This window comes from Danio rerio, chromosome 25 (genome assembly GCF_052040795.2).
Source record: "Danio rerio strain M-AB ecotype USA chromosome 25, GRCz13ab, whole genome shotgun sequence".
NCBI classification, from domain to species: Eukaryota; Metazoa; Chordata; class Actinopteri; order Cypriniformes; family Danionidae; genus Danio; species Danio rerio.
The window spans coordinates 8,562,827-8,582,100 of record NC_141045.1 but is presented as its reverse complement, the minus strand read 5'-3'; the positions used below and the strand labels follow the sequence as shown (position 1 = coordinate 8,582,100).

At 34.4% G+C, this 19,274-nt stretch overlaps 1 protein-coding gene and 1 long non-coding RNA gene across 2 annotated transcripts in view; both read right to left on the bottom strand.

Annotated features, from left to right (window-relative positions):
* Nucleotides 1-1,246: 1,246 nt before the first annotated feature.
* On the bottom strand, nt 1,247-2,129 carry LOC147830786 (uncharacterized). Its single transcript, XR_015526173.1, has 2 exons — nt 2,053-2,129; nt 1,247-1,493 (listed from the first exon to the last, which is right to left on the bottom strand). It is a non-coding gene; the product is annotated as an uncharacterized LOC147830786 (long non-coding RNA).
* Nucleotides 2,130-3,062: 933 nt separating this feature from the next.
* fcsk (fucose kinase) overlaps nt 3,063-19,274 on the bottom strand; it is a 29,133-nt gene continuing 12,921 nt past the window's right edge. The window contains exons 12-23 of the mRNA XM_087311667.1: nt 18,008-18,181; nt 17,827-17,900; nt 15,714-16,072; nt 13,229-13,445; nt 11,100-11,266; nt 10,553-10,780; nt 9,977-10,120; nt 8,998-9,117; nt 7,648-7,835; nt 7,462-7,561; nt 3,607-3,830; nt 3,063-3,354 (exon numbers count right to left, since the gene is read on the bottom strand). Coding sequence (XP_087167793.1) covers nt 3,271-3,354; nt 3,607-3,830; nt 7,462-7,561; nt 7,648-7,835; nt 8,998-9,117; nt 9,977-10,120; nt 10,553-10,780; nt 11,100-11,266; nt 13,229-13,445; nt 15,714-16,072; nt 17,827-17,900; nt 18,008-18,181 — 2,079 coding nt within the window. The 3' untranslated portion in view covers nt 3,063-3,270. The remainder of the gene's footprint in view (nt 3,355-3,606; nt 3,831-7,461; nt 7,562-7,647; nt 7,836-8,997; nt 9,118-9,976; nt 10,121-10,552; nt 10,781-11,099; nt 11,267-13,228; nt 13,446-15,713; nt 16,073-17,826; nt 17,901-18,007; nt 18,182-19,274) is intronic.

Here is a 19,274-nt window from a genome sequence, read left to right as displayed (position 1 = left end):
CACAGATGTCCTGTAGGTGAGACATCTGACATCTAAAAAACACAGATCTGCCAGATTTTTACTTGAACCGAGAAAGAGGGACTTTCAACTGAGTGTATTGCTTTGTGTTGGTATTTATTTATCAGGATTTGTCAAATAAAAAAATCAGAAGTTTACACGAGTGCTGCACTTATTAATGTCAAATTTATTTTCATTAATTTATGTCCAGATAGATAAGTAATAAATAAAACTGGCCGTTTGTGCCACACTATTAATATAATATTCAGTGTATTTATTATTCTAATTAAATGAAATAGAATAACAATGTTGTACGTGACTCTTAATAACCAAACAAAATCATTATAAAAATATTTTTAAAGATCTACAGTGCAGAAATGGATCCAGAAGGGTTGTTAGAAAGTGGTATTAAAGTATTTACCCTGTATTTACAAATAATACAAAAATAAAACCAAGAAGACTGCATTTTAATTCAGTAATATTAGATTATGAAATTATTTGTAACTTATTAATTAAATTGTAGAACAGATATTAAAACCACTCAGTAGGTGGCAGCAGAGCACTGTCTTCTTTCAAATGGAGAAACTGAACAAAACTTTAATGGATTAGTAAATAATAAATAATGAAATTGATTGCATTCATAGATGACACACCATGTAATATGAAAAAAAATAATAAATTTTTTTTACTCATGCTGGAACATTTACATATAACAGATCATATACATGTATATTCATAGCAGCGTCAAAGTAAAAATAAATCCATTATATGATGAAATAATCTGATTTAATAAGTAAAAAGGTTACAAACATATACTTCCCTTAATAAATAATAGCTTATCCCTGCTCTTAATAAAACTCAAAGCAGTGCAGTATTGAAAGAGAAACAATTGGACACATGCCCAATATTTTTAATAGTATAATTTTAATATTTTCAATTGTAAATTTTCCAGAGAACTCTCCTATTCAAAGGGAAAAAATTTAACTGAACTAAGAGCACTGCATTTTTATTTATTTTTTCAGACTCCACCTTTATTTGCTGTAAATATGCAATATGCATTTGCATTTTGAAGCAAAATAATAAACCATTAAAATATCAGAACTAAAATCACTGCGTTTCTGAAGTGACACCATTGTGAAAAGAGTCTTTTGAGTCTTTTGTAATATTTTTTAGCAGGAAAAATACCATTATGAAATTCACATAACTGTTAACATAATTAACATATAAAACACTCGTCAAGAATGCCCACTTTTGTGCATTTTTGTGTTTATTAACAATAAAAACAATATTTAAGAAATTGTACATGCATTTCCTGTTTACTGACACCACGTAGTGGGCATTCACGCTATTGCGTTTCCACTAACCAATGAAATTACATGTGGGCGTGGCTGAATGTGCAGCCCCGCCCCACATTCATCCCCGCCCAGATCTGCGGGCTGCAGACAGGGGCTTCTCGATCTCTTTAATACTCAGCTCTGAGAGATGTTGAATACCATCTGTGCAAATACAGAACAAGAAATATGGATCCTAACATGCATTTTGGAGTAAACAAAAGCTTTACAAAAATATGTCTATAACTACATTTACACTAATAATAATGAATCCCTCTCTTGACCGCCATCGAACAGCATCCTATGTTAATTATGAACTCTCAGAGAAATAAATCGTTTTGCTTAATCAACAGAACTCTTATAAATAAATCAAGTGTGAATAAATAAATAAAAATTATAATATCACAAAATTTATTTGTGGCAAAATAACGAGAATCCGGTGATTCCTCTCAAAGCATGTTTTGCATCGTTACAGCCAGACACTCGAAAATACAACCATACTGTAATACCTTTTCTGAGGAAAAAAAAACTCTTAAAAAATATGATTAAAAAAACTTTTATTGTGGTTAATGTTTTAAAATGGTTAATGTGAAAGTGAAAGTCTGACAGGAATAAAATAAATAAATAAATATAACTCGTGTGGTTTTAAAGTATTTTAGTTAGGCTTAACTATCTATATTAGCTATAAACAAAATTAACCTAAGTTTTTGAAATTAATACTTACTTTTGTCCGTTTTAGTTGATACTGTCTCAGCAGGAGTTGTGTCAGTCTAGTCGATTTTACCTTTCCTGTCTGACTGGATTTACTTTCACAGGTGCTTTCGACGCAGTATGGCAAGCTATTTACCATTTAACGCCCCGTGTGTACTAGTAATTTATTTTGGGGAGTAAAATTTCCATTTCGATATACATTTTGCAGTTTGAATAACTCGTAATTAAAATTAAGATATCTGTAGCATGTTTATGGCTGGTCATAATATTACACCGAACACATACAATATTCTTTTGACTAGTCATGTGTTTCTACAGTGCTATTGCATATAGCATGTTCTTCCAAGGACTTTGATTTAAAAATATTTTCTGATATGTACAGATTAATTTTGACATGATAATTAATTTAGACATCTTTTTAAAATTGTAATATTATTATTTGAGTGTATGACAATGTAGTATTACTAGAACCCAAAAGGCTATAATAACCTGTCCTTTTGTTTTTACATTTTGTCATGATTATTGCTCTGATGTAAAGTTGTAAAATCGAATAAATATATTATCTGATGTAATCTTTTATAATCAATGCTCATCCACATTTGAAGATATTGAAGACAGCTGAAGATATCTACAGCATTATTACAGATATCTTGGATAATACAAAATCTTGGTAAATTCAAAATGTATATAGGCTACATTTTTTACTAATCTACTAATCTTTTACTGATTCAATTTTATTCTTACTAGTCAAATTTAAATTAAGATTATTTGAAATATGTAAAATATCAATCTCAAATAATTTAACTTGCCGTAAATACTAAAATGGTTTGCCATAAGAAGATGATGTGCAAAGGTATTTAAAGAAAAAAAGTAGATCAGTTTATCTTCAACTCCAAATATTTCAAAAGCTGACAACATCTGACAACTCTAAACTATAAAAAAAAAAAAACTAATAATCCCACAATGAAAACACATTATAGAGGCCCAATCATTAAAAAATGACACTAAAACAGTCACAAGATGGACAATAAAATCATTTAATCTTAATATGAGTACTTTTGTTGTACAGTGCAGTCAAAAACACATTTAAGAAAGAGTAAAATCAGCCAAGATGTCTTTTGAAGCATTTTATATCATATAAAACAAATTAAAGATTTCATGAATACCATATTTACATAAATATATTCTAAAACTAGATTTAAGGCCCTTTAAAATATGTTGTCTGCTGTTGTTAAGAATGTTCAGAGCTCTTCTGAATGACTGAGATCCCCTCCATATCCAGATCCACTAAATGAACACTGAAGGAGCCGATACCCTGTCAAAACAACACCAGTCAGAAACAAACATGTATACTCTTCTATTTGACTAATAGTTCAAAGGAAAGTAACTTAAGTCAATAAACACAAACACAAAGGTCTTTCAGCAACCAGTGCTGTTGATTTTAACTTGCTGTTATTAAATGAAGAGAGGAGTGCAAGGAGATCCGTTTAGAAAGAATTACACAAACACTCTTCATCACATTTCCTTGTTTCTCTGTGTACCTGTTGAACCGGCTCCTTAGCCTCACCTGTATGTTAGTGAGAATTTCCCTCACTGTTTCCTTCTGCTGAGGCTCGCGGGTGAGTAAGAACAGGAATCCTCCTCCTCCGGCTCCTGCCAGACTCTGTCCTAAACTGAGCGGCTGAAGAGCGTTCATCATGAATCTCACAGCTGCCGGCTCACAACCTGGAGCCATCAGCTTCTTCTGCTGCCAGTATGTGTTCATACACTCACCCAGTCTGAACAAAGATCCTAAGGAGAGGAAAGAACACACAGAGAGAAATAAAAAAACCTAAATCTGGCCATGTAGTACAAAAACATATGATTAGCAGTAAAGGCCCGTTCACATGGAACGCAGTAAGCAGTGGAATTGTCGTGCGGAGGCTGCTTTCTCTCAGAGTGGATGCTGTTATAAATAAACTTGTCAAGCTCACATTTGTATTTACTAAAAACTAAATAAAACAATGGAAATTTGTCCTTGTATTATTAATTATTGTCATTATTACTGTGATTTTTTAATTTTATTTAGCACAAGTGGAGTTATTTTTGAGGATTAGCCACTCTTTAAACAAATATTTGAGGGAAACATAACTTTAAAGACGAATTAGGAGGTTAATTTCACCTAAAGGGCTCTGCTATAAAATGAGAAACAAACATTATTTCACAAAAGTAGCAGTAAGTATACACAGCCCATGTTGAACACGTCACATTTTTCTCAGAAAACATGTTTTTAAAAGTGACGTTGATTTTTCACTAGATGTTGGTAACAACCAAAGAAATCCATATGTGACAGGTAAAAAGTATTGAACACATGAAGGAAAGGAGGTGTAAAAAGGAATGGAAAGCCCAGATAGCAGCTGAAATCTCTCAGTAGTTCTTCAGCAATCCTCTACCCTTCGTCAAGGTAAATTAATATCAACTGCTTTAGTCCAACATCTACATTAGCAGGATGATGAAGATTAAACCAGAGTGGATATTTCAGCAAGAAATTTCAACAGCTCCTTAAGAAATATTATTCCCAGAAAAAAAAACATGATGTGTTCAATACTTATTTTCCCAGCTGTAATGGACAAAAGGAGGTGGAGAAACTAAACGTTCATGTCAAATTATGATTTTTTTTTGTAATCCAATATATAGTTCAATACATGAAGCATGAACTAATGTTCAAAAAAAGATATTGTAGATGGATGCTACAATTCTTTGAATCCATCAAAAAATTCCTTTCCTCTGTTTTAAACTTTCTGTTATGAGCTCAGCAAAATGTGACATGGACTGTTTTTAATAATCAGTTCTTTGATTAATAATAATAGTAATAATAATAATCATTCCTTTAAATAGCGCTTTGATTCAACCCCATATTGATTATGCTACCTCATTTTGGTATAGTAGCTGCTCACAGAGTATAAAGGAAAAATTGCAAAAGGCACAAAATAAATTAGTATGAATAATTAAAAAAATTCATCCCAGAGCACATTTGCACAGAGTTTTTTTTTAAAAGAATAAGGCATGATAACTGTTAGTAATAGGGTATGTTTTTTAAAACTGGGAATGGTATGTAAAACATGTAATAATGTGGTTCCTAGTTATTTGATTAACTATTTTCTAATGGTGAGGAAACAGCATTCATACAATACTAGAGGTTGTAATTTTAATATTTGTTTATTTTAATTTAGAAGTTTAGTGGGGAGAATATGTTTTTATATACAAGTGCAATCATGTGGAACAAATTAACAAAACCGATCAAGGAAATAAAAGATTTAAGGAGGTTCAAAAAGGCGATCAAAAGATGGTTGTTTTATGAGGATAATTAGTTTGCATGGAGGACGAGGATGTTTTATTTTATATGTTACTTGATTGATAATGGGGTTGCAGCTGGAAGGGCATCCACTGCATGCAACATATGCTGGATAAGTTGGTGGTTCATTCCGTTGTGGCAACCCCTGATTGATGGAGGGGCTAAGCCGAAAAGAAAAATGAATGAATGAAGTAATAATTGTATTTGTGAAATATTTTGTTCCTGTTTTAAAATGTTTTATAATACTGTTTGTTTTATGCATCATCTGTACTTTGAAGTCATACATCGTGTTTATTTATAGGGATGACCACAATGGAAACAAGCCCAGGGCTTTATTGTGTCTTTATCCTCGACAGTTTTTATTTTAAAATGTATGAGATACTTGTATTTTTGTACAGCTTGTCTAAAATCTGTCAAATAAAATTCAATTCAATTCAGCTGCCGTGCAGCTCACAAAAAGATTCAATAATTATCGTGATAAATATTAAAGCGGTAGGATGTTGGGTACATGTGCAATACTTAAGCTCTGCCTCTGCATTGGCAGCAAAACCACCCATGGTTTGCTGCTTGTTACTCAATGTCTCGTGTAAAAAGGCCTTATGAGTGTAGAGTTTTGTTTTGGTAAGCGTTTTTAGATGTGATCTCTTAAAATCCATTCACAAAGCTGCTGAGACAGAATTAAGAAAAGTTAAAAGCTGAGAGTTTATGGCGAGATTTAACTAGTGACTGTGGATGACGTCAACATGCTTATTAACTATTCCCACAGTGATTAGCTGATAGGGAAGGGGTCTCTGTTAGAGATTTATTCATAAAATATTGTAGGGAGTGATTTGTTGCTATATTAAAGTCAAGGACAAAAATGTGCATGTCTCTAATGATCTAGTATATGTTGGAGTTAACTGTCAGCCCCATGTGCACTTCTTGAAAACAATAAGTGGATTTTTTTGTTTTTTCAGGCTAAATATGTGCTAAACATACATCATAACTGTGGGACTAAATAATAAATAGTTTTGAAATCAAAAATAGAATTATTTTTAATCTTTATATACTAGCACTATTAAAAAATATATATATATATATATTGAGAAATAAATTTTTGTAAACAGCCTTTTGATTAAAAGAGGAAAATAATCATGGCAGAGTGAAAGACAAACAAAATTTAATGCAAACACTCATTCCTACATTTTCCTTTTGCTTAGTCCCTTATTTATCAGGGGTCACCACAGCAGAATGAACCACCAACTATTCCGGCGTATGTTTCACACAGTGGACGCCATTCCAGCCACAACTGCCATTACTGGGAAACACCCAAACACTCACATTCACTCAGAGACACATAGTCTAACACTATGACAATGCCAGCTGGCCCAGCAAGGACTCAAACCAGTGACCTTCTTGCTGTGAGGCGACAGTGCTAACCACTGAGCCACCCAAATGCAAACATACATTTATTAAAAAAGAAAATGCAAGAACAGCTGTTGCTTCTCGCCAAAGAAACTGATGAATGAACACAAGGAAATAATCAAATCACAAACTGGAGTTGAAATAACCTCAAAAACCACTTACAATTGAGGCATCAGATGATGTGTAAAGAAATAATTACAGCTTTCCCACTTTCCACCAATAGCAAAAGCAAACTGACTGATATCAGTGACTCCTAATGTTTCACAGATTTAGAGGCTAGATTTTCACCCTAAATCACTTGTAAGTGTGAGAGACTCTTGAAGGACAAACTTACTGTCCTTTTAGCAATCCCAGTTATTTAGAATCTAAGATTTTCTCCTAAACTGAAAATTGCAAGCTAGATTTAGCACTGAGATGTTTTGGGAAGGAGTTTGCATGCTCTCCCCGTGTTTGTATGAGTTTCCTCCATCCAATTCACCTATAGCGCATATGATTGGACTGTGAACTAAATTGGCTGTAGTGTATGAGTGTGTGAATGAGACTGGGTGACACATCTTCTGTGTAAAACATATACCAAAATAGTTGGTGGTTCATTCCACTGTGTTGACCCCTGATAAATAAGGGACTAAGCCGAATGAAAAAGGATGAATGTTTTGTGAAATCACCCCCTGCTTTATGTCTCACCGTCTCTGCAGGCTTCAGCACACTTCTCTGCATTGCTCACAAGCTGCTCTGCGTTATGTACGATGGAGGGTAAACGAGCATACCAACTGCGCACCACGTCCTGCACACAAACATACACGCACAGTGACCCAATGAAAACTCCCACACTCTACATCATGTCTGCTGGTCAGCATCAGCCGCTTGTACCTGCAGCAGGTTTCGTGCTAATCGTGTCTTTCCAGTGTAAACCAGCAGAAGATGCTGCTGTAGGACAGACAGGAAGTGTGGAGTCAGAGAAATCGCCTCTACTTCCACTCGCAGCGGCAGCTGAGCTGCAGATCGGGCCACTTTCACTCCCCCAAACAACCCGCCGACCTGGTCCTGCCATCCTCCACCTGAAAGACAAGGCAAGTTTTGTTTATTTAGCATGTTTCACACACAATGGTCATGCAAAGTGCTAAAAGATATAAAAAAAGAAGATACATAAGATAAAAAGAATCAAAATCAGTATATGACATAAAATAAAAAAGCATAAAATAATCACACAAAAGGTAAAAGAAATAAAAACAACAAAGACTTCAAATGAATAAAAACAGATTAAAAATGTGTCAAACGCCAATAAATGTAAAAATTGAGTCCTGATTCCACAAGGAAAATATATATTTATTTTAAAATGTAACTTCGACAGTGCAAATAATAAGAGTATTTGATTTTATTAATACTAATTTAGTTGTACAGCACACATGAAGATCAACAAGGCCTGGAAATGAACATAAGCATTTAGTAGTGATGAGTCGTTCATGAATGATTCGTTCATTTTCAAAATCTTTTATGTGACTCGAGAACAATGAGTCCTTCAGGGAGTGATTCGTTCATTCGCGCATGCTCACATTTGTGCAGGTGGAGGAGAAGATTAGTTAATTTTTCGAGTCCTCCATCGGGTTTCAGTCATCATGTGAAAGACAGAAGCCAATCATATGCATTTAGAGCTGGAAAAAGATTTGATCCGTTCATTTCTCGAGTTTCAGACTGTGTGCATTGGTTAAGCTCAAATGGGGCTGTCAGTGTCAGGTGAACGAACGACTCAAATTTAAAGACATGTTAGAAGAGGTGAGCAGAGTTAATCATAGATAAAACACCAGGTGAACAATAAGGGATTATTTTCTCTTTCTTAGTAGCATTGCACTGTACAGTAGTATTCTAGTCATGACTTGTAGTGTGATCAACCTTTGGGCTAGTTGTAGATGTGTTTGGAAGCATCTTAAAACATTGACTCGAAAAAAGATCTGTTCATCTTGAATGAGACTCAGAGTCAGTAAAATGATCTGAACCTCCCATCACTAGCATTTAGCATAAATATATATTATGCTAAAACAATTTATTAGTATTAGATTAATTTGTTTTTTAAGTAAACTGCCAAATGTTAAAATTTATGAAAGGATCTTTAAGAAACACAAAGTCTTTCATGGAAGAGCTTGATGATGAGTCTCGTTCTGAAAAAAAAAAAATAATAATAATAATAAAGTAATAATAGAGTAATGAAATCCAGTCTGGTACCGGTGGTGAGGATCTGCTCCAGGTACAGCACATCATGAATGAGAGAGTCTGTGTCGCAGCTCCGTCCTGTGCATCTGTACACTGCAGAAAGAGCTGCTCCTGCCAGAATACTGCTGGTGCCTGGATAAATACATACAATTAAAAGGAATTTATTTTAATATTGAGTAAGTACAAACATGATTAATCTATTAAACATAAGATATATATTCAATTTAATTAGAATAAAATAATAATAAGCAAAATTGTGTCTTTAGACATCACAAAAATATAAGTTATATCAAAATAGTTAAATGATGAGTTTAATTAATTCTAATAATTCTAAAATTATTATAAAAATTAAATTTATAATAAAAGACAATATATTTTAAAAATTTTAAATTAATTATTAAATACAATATAAAAATGAGTCAAATTAAATATTATACATCTGCTACAAATTTAGTTTTAAAAATATACAACATATTATTATTATTAATGTAATTATTTAGCAACTTTAATTATAACAATGATAATAATACAAATAATATTAATAATAATTATTATTACTCAGTAGTAGTAGTAGTAGGATTAAATGTCTAGTAAAGAACATTAAACACAAGTAATGGAGTTAAAAATGAATTATTGAAAGAACTATAATCACATCACTTTTAATTCTTATTACCACAATTATTACTTGCCTATTGGAGAAATTACTAAGAATAATAAAAAGCAGAAAATTGTCTTGCTCGACAAACAATTGTGTTCATGACTATATATAAAAATTAGAATATTATAATAAGAAAGTATCAGTTTGCAACATCAAGCAGCATAAAGAGCTGTTTTTAATTTCTAAAAAGCTATGGAAGTTAATGGAAGTCAAAAAGATTCCTTTGGCTGCGCCTGATTGTGCGTGAAGAATAAGGTCAATAGAAAATGTGCTTTATTAAACCTATTACACAACATGTAAACAGTAACTGAGTCAAAAGTATTACAAACCCACCGAGTCCAGAGCCGTGTGGTAATGTGGACCAGCTGTGGATCTCCAGTCCTCCTCCCCAACGCTGCAGCAACTGCTCTTTCAGAGAGACAGAAGACGACACACACACCAGCTCACTGCACACACACACAGCCTTTAACAGGGCACCTGCAACACAAACACACCACATTACACTGATATTCTTAAATGCAGGTTTTGTACATGTACAGTTGAAGTCAAAATGATTCGCCCTACTGTGAATTTTTAAATATTTCCCAAATGATGCTTAACGGAGCAAGGAATTTTCACAGTATTTCCTATATAATATTTCCTTCTGGAGAAAGTCATATTTGTTTTATTTTGGCTAGAATAAAAGCAGTTCTTAATCTTTTACCCTTTTTAATGTAAATATTATTAGCCCCATTAAGCAATATTTAGTTTTTGATAGTCTACCACCGTTAAACAATGATTTGCCTAATAACCCTAACCTGCCTAATTAACCAAGTTAAGCCTTTCTCTCCATTAAACAGAAATAAAAAATATACAGGGGGGCTAAAAATCTGACTTCAACTGTAGATCTAAGCACACACATGGTCTGACCTGGAGCGTGAGGCTGGCAATAGTCCTCCAGGTCAGTCAGCTCCTCACAGAGTGTTTCGGTGCAGATGCTGCAGCCCGGTTCACCGCTGGTACTGACCAATAGCAGATGAGGCTCTGAAACACGACGAACTCGAGCTCCAATCGGACGCTTTCCATCCACCCTGACCGCCACATTGACCACCAGTCCACCATGTTCAAACGCTATAGGAGGAGTGTCGCTCCAGCCACCTGAGGAGGAAAACACACAAACACACACACACACAGGTTTGTTTTAGTGAATTGTGGGGACATTCAATTGGTTCCCGTTGTGTTTACACTGTAAAAACTGGATTTTCGATCGCCCAATATCCATCCTACACCTAAACAAAGATTAAACAAATTCTGTATGATTTATAAACCTTTCGAAAAATGTGATATCTGCGATGTCCTCATAATACATTTTCTTGTAATACCTGTGTCATGTCATCATTCAAGTTTGTGCTATTCTTAACATCAAACACAGTCAGTCATAAACAAAAAAAACCCTCTGATCAGATGACATTCTCACCTGACAGATCCAGTCGAGCAGGACACTCCACTTCCTGCCATTCTCCCAAGGGTGGCATCTCTGCTTGCCCAATGACAACAAACTGGCGCGCTGACATCACCGCCTTCCTCAGCAGGATCTGCCCCGCCCCCTCATAATGCCTGGCAGCTCTCACCAACAAATCAGCTCTGCAGAAATCATCAGTGTTGGGTCCAATTATTCACAGAGTAACTAGATACTGCAATTCAATTACTTTAAAGATGAAAAAGTAGGCGATGCAGTGGCACAGTAGGTAGTGCTGTCGCCTCACACCAAGAAGGTCACTGGTTCAAGCCTCGGCTGGGTCAGTTGGTGTTTCTAGGGGGAGTTTGCATGTTCTCCCTGCATTCGCGTGGGTTTCCTCCGGGTGCTCTGGTTTCCACCACAGTCCAAAGACATGCAGTACAGGTGAATTGGGTGAATACACTAACAGGTGAATACACTAAATTGTCTGTAGTGTATGAGTGTGAATGAGTGTGTATGGATGTTTGCCAGAGATGGTTTGCAGCTGGAAGGGCATCCGTTGCGTAAAAAAAAAAGTGCTGGATAAGTTGGCGGTTCGTTCAGCTGTGGCGACCCTGGATTAATAAAGGGACTAAGCCGAAAAGAAAATGAATGAATGACTGACTGAATGAATGAATGAATGAATAAAAAAGTAAAGTAAGGGATTACTTTTTAGTTTTAGGTCATTTAAGTGCATTTACTTATACAGAACTGTTTACCGTAGAGTTTTTAAGGCAAGCACATTATAAGTCAATTTAGAAAAGCAGAGGAGTTGTGTTTTTGGTTTTACAGATATATTTAGCAGAATAATCATATTTTTTTAAAGGTTACTAAAAAAATAGGAGGCGACGCAGTGGTGCAGTAGGTAGTGCTGTCGCCTCACAGCAAGGTCGCTGGTTCGAGCCTCGGCTGGGCGTTTTTGTGTGTAGTTTGCATGTTCTCCCTGCATTCGCGTGGGTTTCCTCCGGGTGCTCCGGTTTCCCCCACAGTCCAAAGACATGCGGTACAGGTGAATTGGGTAGGCTAAATTGTCCGTAATGTATGGGTGTGAATGAGTATGTGTGGATGTTTCCCAGAGATGGGTTGCGGCTGGAAGGGCATCCACTTCTTAAAAACGTGATGGACAAGTTGGAGGTTCATTCCGCTGTGGCGACCCCGGATTAATAATGGGACTAAGCCGAAAAAGAAAATGAATGAATGAATGAAAAAAAGGTTCTTTTAAAGGTTACATTTGTCAAGACAACCGAATGTGCTTAAGAAACAATTAATTATTTCTTTAAAAATGTATGTCAGTGTATGGTATTTATGAAATAGCATGGTATTTATGTATAGTATTTATGAAAATATCATTATAAAATATTTTTGAAAATATCATTGCTTTGTGTTTTGGTTTTTGATAATGTTTATAATTCTCTAATGTAGTGTTACATTTTTAATAAAGCTAAAAGGTTCTGTCTGAGTCATATATAAAGAATTAAGTTTAATTTCTATTGTTTATGCACTAAAATTGATACTGATATTAGGTAGTATTGAGTAGTAATAAAATTACTAATTGAGTAATTAAGTTACTTTTCAAACAGAAAACTTTTAAAAAGTAATTTAAATAACATTTTATTATTTAGTTCATACATTCACTTATTTTCCTTTGGCTTAGACTCCATTTCAGAGTTTGTCACAGCGCAATGAACTGCCAACTATCTCAGCTGTTTTACACAGCGGATGCCCAGCCAGCCACAACCCAGCACTGGGAAACTCTCGTACACTCCATACACTCTCGCATTTACACACTCATACACTACGACCAATTTAGTTTATTCAATTCACCTATACCGCATGTCTTTGGACTGTGGGAAACTGGAGCACCCAAAGAAAACCCACGCCAACATGAGGAGAACATGCAAACTCCACACAGAAACGCCAACTGACCCAGCTGGAACTCTAAACCAGTGACCTTCTTGCTGTGAGGCGACAATGCTAACCACTGAGCCACCGTTTGGCCCTTATTATATAATAAATAATTCATATTTTAAGTAACTTCCAAAACACTGCAAATCATCATAGAAAATTCTTAAAAATATATTTGTTTAAAAAAACACATTAGTTCTGACCTGCTCAGCCAGCGCTCTCTTTGATTGGCCAGTTCCTGGACTCCTGCAGGTAAGTTTTCATCTTCCAGGAGTTTAAAAGCAGGAGCCCATGATGGATTCGCTGCTGGTCCGCTTCTCAAACCGCCTTTCCCTTCACCAGCCAGACAGCCAAGAACATCCGCGATACAGGCCAGACAGCGGGCCGCTACTCCCAGATCACCACTGCTGTTTGCAGCAACTGAGAGCACAACAAACCTTAAGTTCACTCAAAAGTCTGCAAATATTCAAAAATGATCATCTTTTACTCTCATCTAGCACCTTTTCAGAAATTACACATTTTCTTACACCTTTTCCAAAGTCAAATTCAAGCACTTTCCAGATGCATTTTCATTACATTTCAGGTATGGCCAATGGCAAAACATATCTACTCTGGGCAGTACTTAAGTTTAACCTATGACCTGTATGCTACACAAATTACAAATTTACATACACTACATATACATACTTCCTCATATTATATCAGATGCTATATGTTATAGTATAGTATAGTATAGTATAGTATAGTATAGTATAGTATAGTATAGTATAGTATAGTAAAGTTTAGTATAGTATAGTATAGACCAGTGGTTCTCAAACTGTGGTACGTGTACCACTAGGGGTACACAGGCTTCCTTCTAGTGGTACACAGAGGAATGAAATATGCTTAGTACATGCTATACACATTTCAGAATTTATCAAAAATGATGTATATAATCTGCCATATATGACATATAGCCTATATATCCGAGGTAATCTGCAACGTTTTTTTAACTTTGCAGAGTTGTAGCTGCTTTACTGGGCCTACTACGCTACTGTATTTCAATACTGCTAATTTTGGTGGTACTTGGAGAGACAGTTTTTTTCTGAGGTGGTACTTGATGAAAAAAATTTGAGAACCACTGGTATAGACCATTTCGATGTGGCGATGAACATTTACTGCTTGTTGTCAAACAACAACATAAGCCAACTATTTTGTAACTGTGACAAGAGGCAGTTTAATCAGCTCTTAACTGTAAAACAGCCATCATAACATTATTTATCAATATGTGGACTTTTTAGGATTCTTGGACACTATGAAAATTAAAAATGAAAACAGGAAATTAAAAAAAAAAAACTGTTTACATCCCTCAAAATGGTCTATAGTATAGTATAGTATAGTATAGTATAGTATAGTATTCTTAGGAATTGTATTTGGCCTTTTTGCCCCAAGCCGAACATTGATTTACTGTCATTTACTCTTTTAAATGTAATTCACACAAATCTAAAGGGATAGTTCACCCAAAATTGTACATTTTTATGATTTACATACATTTCCAGTACTGGGTTGTGGCTGGAAGGGCATCCGCTGCTTAAAAACATATGCTGAATGAGTTTCATAATTTAAATTTCATAATTTGACATGCCATAATTCCCTCAACTTTTACTTTTTGTTTTGTTAAACACAAAATAAGAAGTTTAACAAAATGCTGAAAATCTGAAACCATTAATTTCCATAGTGTTTTTTCTACTATGAAGGTAAATGGTTACAGGTTTTTAGCATTCTTCAATATATCTTTTGTGTTCAACAGAACAAAGAAGTTTTGGAACGCCTTGAGTGAGTAAATAATGATTAAATTTTAATTTTTGCATAAGCTATCCCTTTAAATGTGTCATCTTATCTTAAATGTGTATTTTTTTTAATGTCAGCCATTGTTCGGTCACAAAGTGTGAATCCCCATTCATATTCTCTTCTTCCACGACTTTATCAAAGGGTGCAGATAAAGAATACAGGCACATGCGCAGACTTCAGAGCCTTCATTTTATGCAAAAGCAGAAAAAAATTTATTAGATAGTTATTATTATTACCTATTAAGTAAGATACGCACTACCGGTTAAAAGTTTGGGGTCAGTTTTTTTTTCATGTTTTTTTTTTTTTAAAGAAAATTATTCCGTTCATCAAGGCGGCATTCATCAAATTAAAAAAAAAAAAGTTTAATTGTTAAATACTTTTTACTATTTAAATAACTGCTTTTTTATTGTATGTGGTTTAATATTAAATTATTACTCCAGTCAATGATGTTTTTTTTATTACTATTACCATTAATAATAATAATAATTAGTATTACAGTGATTTCTGAAGGATTATGTGACTCTGCAGACTGGAGTAATGAAGCTGAAAATGCATCATTAAAATCACTGGAATAAATAATTAAATTAAATTATAAACTATTTTTGAACAGTTATTTAGTGCAATAACATTTCACAATTTGTTCTGTATTTTTGATTAAATAAATTAAGCTTTTCTGAGTAGTGAAGCTTATTTCAAAACATTTAAAAATTGTGCAGACACCAAACTTTGATCAGTAGTGTATTATCAAAACATAACTATTCTTCTTTTAAGTAGTTTAAAGCCCTCTATTCAAAATCTAAGCACTATTCAAATTTCAAGCATTTTCAAGGATCAAAACAAACCCAGTTCACTCCTCACCTGAATCCAGTCCATGCAGTAGCGCCTCCTGCTGGCCGGCAAGTGCTGCTGCTCTAAAAAACGGGAGTAAATTGAGACCTCTGTGGCCTTTTAGAGTGTCCACGGCTGTTCTGCGGCCCACACTGAAGAACAGCTCCTCTCTCCAGTGTAACTCCGTCTGCTGGTCCGTCAGGATGAGGATATCCCTGAGCGAGAGTCTCCAGGCTTCCTTCCAGCTCTCCAGTGTCCCAGAACCACCCAGAAGCCAACAAACTCCCTCCAGTCCCACAGGTCCTGAGTGTGGCATGAACACAGGGAACAAACGGGCATCCAGCAGACAGCCTGTCTCCTTCCTTTCAGGACCCCAGAGGTACAGAGGCCTTTAACACAAACACACAGAGAAGATCACACTTTTTAAATTTATAAACACCTCATTTTCTTTTCGTTTCGTTTTTTTTTTTTTTTTAGAACTTTTTATAAACATTTTGGTCAATAAAACAACAATTTCCAAAAAATTCGAAAAACAGAGACAAATTATCTTTGCTCTAACAGAGCCCCCCGGCCCCACTTCACCATTTCTATACAATACATTATGCAAATTTTGAATCTGTTTTACATCATGTCATGATATATATATATATATATATATATATATATATATATATATATATATATATATATATATATATATATATATATATATATATATATATATATTTATATATATATATATATATATAAATATATATATATATATATATATATATATATATATATATATATATATATATATATATATATATATATATATATATATATATATTTATATATATATATATATATATATATATATATATATATATATATATATATACGTACAAGTAGGTAAAGTTCTCTTTTATGTTCACTCATCTATTGTAAATATATACGCAAACAATGAGTCACAATAGGCTAAGCAAATGTAAAATAAAGAAATAAAATAATTAGAAATTAAAATATAATCAAATGGAGAGTAGAAAAACAATTAGGAAACAAACAAACAATGGTCAAACTGCAAATATTAAGTTTGGATCAATTTGCTCTATATATGTCAGCACTGGCTGCCAAATAAGATACAACTTTTGACTGCAACCTTTGGTGGAGAACCGAATGTTCTTATTTGTAAGATGGTACATAAGATCCCTAATTCATTGATTAAAAGTTGGAGGAAATGTGTCCTTCCATTTAAGTAGTATAAGACGTTTAGCAATTAATGTTGAAAAAGAAATCATACTTTTGGTATTATTGTCTAAACTGAGACCTGTAATTAAACCACATATTCCTACAATAAAACAAGGGTCAATTGATACATGCAAAACATTTGAAACTAAATTAAATAATAATTGCCAGAACTTGGTAATTTTACAACATGACCAAAACGTGTGTTTGATTAGCTATTTCTACTTCACATCTATTACAGAAAGAATTTATAGTTAGTGAAAAATTTGCTAATTTAGCTGCCTGCATTGAGAGACCTGTAAATAATAAAGCTTGTCTAAATTGCCATATATTGAAATATGTTAGTTGTCTTTATTGTGACAGGAGAACAGAGTTTTACTAAATAACTAAGAAACATCAACAAAAACCCTTTTTGGTGGAAAACACTGATTAAAAAATACAGAACAATGACTAGCACATAATGTCTAGCATTACAAGTACAATTTCTGAAGGTTACAGCAGTAAAAAATTGTACAGGCCCTTGCTTTGAATGACTTAAATACACCTTATTAGCTCTAACTTTTTTCATCAAGGTTTTACAAAGATTTTTTAAACAGGTTTAGATCAGGACTCTTGGATGGCCATTTTATTATTTCAACGATTTCAGCTTTCAGGATCTGTTTTACCTGTTTGGCTGGGTGAAAGCAGGTCAATTGTCCTGCATGAAAATTGCTGGCTGATTGAGTGATCAAAAAAGAAATGAAACTGTTGCAAAAAACAAATCCACAAAAAAACTGTTCAACATTTAATGAAACCGCACAAACTTTGAGTTGATGTTTCCCATTGGACTCAAATAAATGAAACTTTCTTTCATTATGAAAGTGAATTTGGGATCAGTTCTCTAGGTGAATCTTTACTCCAAAATGATCACTCTTACTGTATTCCAGTCCGAGAATAAAAATCCCTCCATTTCTGATTCAAGAATGATGCAGTGGCATCATCAGCGGAGGCCTGTAAGGCAAATAATCAATAAAATACACCAAACTAGCATACATTGTTATTGTTGTTGAAAATAAAAGCAAAGAAATCAATATTAATTGATATAACTGAGAACACACCTCTAAACTGTCATGAGCTCCAAAAACCGTGTATACGGTCAACTTCATCTCTCCCAGCATCACTCGATGAGCCTGAATGATGATGTCACTGGACAGAGGCAGAGGCTGGATGTAGGATGATGATGTCATATCAAGCCCAGACAGCAGACACCCAGAAGGCACCTGGATTGGACCCTGCAGTTGAGAGTTGAACCATTGTGATTGATAGTTATTTTTTAATAAAATTCTCTAAGTTTATATGTTAAATTGTATTTAATACGCATGTTGCATTTAATTTAATTCAACAAAAACTGCACAGTAAAGCAAATAGTATTTATATTTGTATTAGGGATGGGAAGATTAACCGATATGTATCGATACGCGGTCATGCGCGTGCACGATGCGAGTGCATCGGTTGAGCAGCAGAGGATGAATGAAATTTTGGAAGCAAATCGAGATGCATCGGTTTTTGCGAGATGCATCGATTTTTCCGAGATACAGCTTATATTTTTAATATAGAATGTATTTTTTATTTATTAACAAGTGTTGTCAACCTGTTTTGGCGCATAATTTAATCGACCTACATAAAGTAAGCCTTAGCAACGGATTTGCGGATGTGCACACACTACAACTCAGTGTATCAGGTGTGCGGATGAAGCTAGTGGAGCGCCCTCAGAAAGCGCGAGAAGCAAAACAAACATTTTATTCCCCACTGAGTTTTAAATCTAAAGTATGGCAAGCAACATTATGGATTTAAGGATGGACGACATGACAGGACAGATGCAATTTGCAAAATGTGCCGCGCATCTGTAAAATACGCGGGCAGTACGACTAATCTGATATCTCACTTAAAGCGGCGCCTCGGTGTTGTTGTGAAAGCATCTTCCAGTGTTTCTGCATCCCCGGCTTTCGCACTGCTTCAACCAGCTCCAAAAGTGGTGAGAAAAGCATTGAAAGTTTTTTTTTCCATGCGCAACAGTTCTGCTCGCTCTACGCCAATAACGAATGCTATTGCATTGTTCATCTGCAAAGATATTCAGCCTAGTGTCACGGAGAACGAAGGTTTTAAACACCTCCTCCTGTTAATTTTTATTTAATAATAATAATAATAATATTAATAATAATAATGATAAAAATAATTGGGTGTCACGGTGGCACAGTGGGTAGTTTGACCACCTCACAGCAAGAAGATTGCTGGTTTGTTATATTTTTATTAGCCTGTTGTTTACAGTGACAGTGATGTTTCAAAGCAGCATAACACTGCTAGTTCACCTTAAGTTTTGAATAA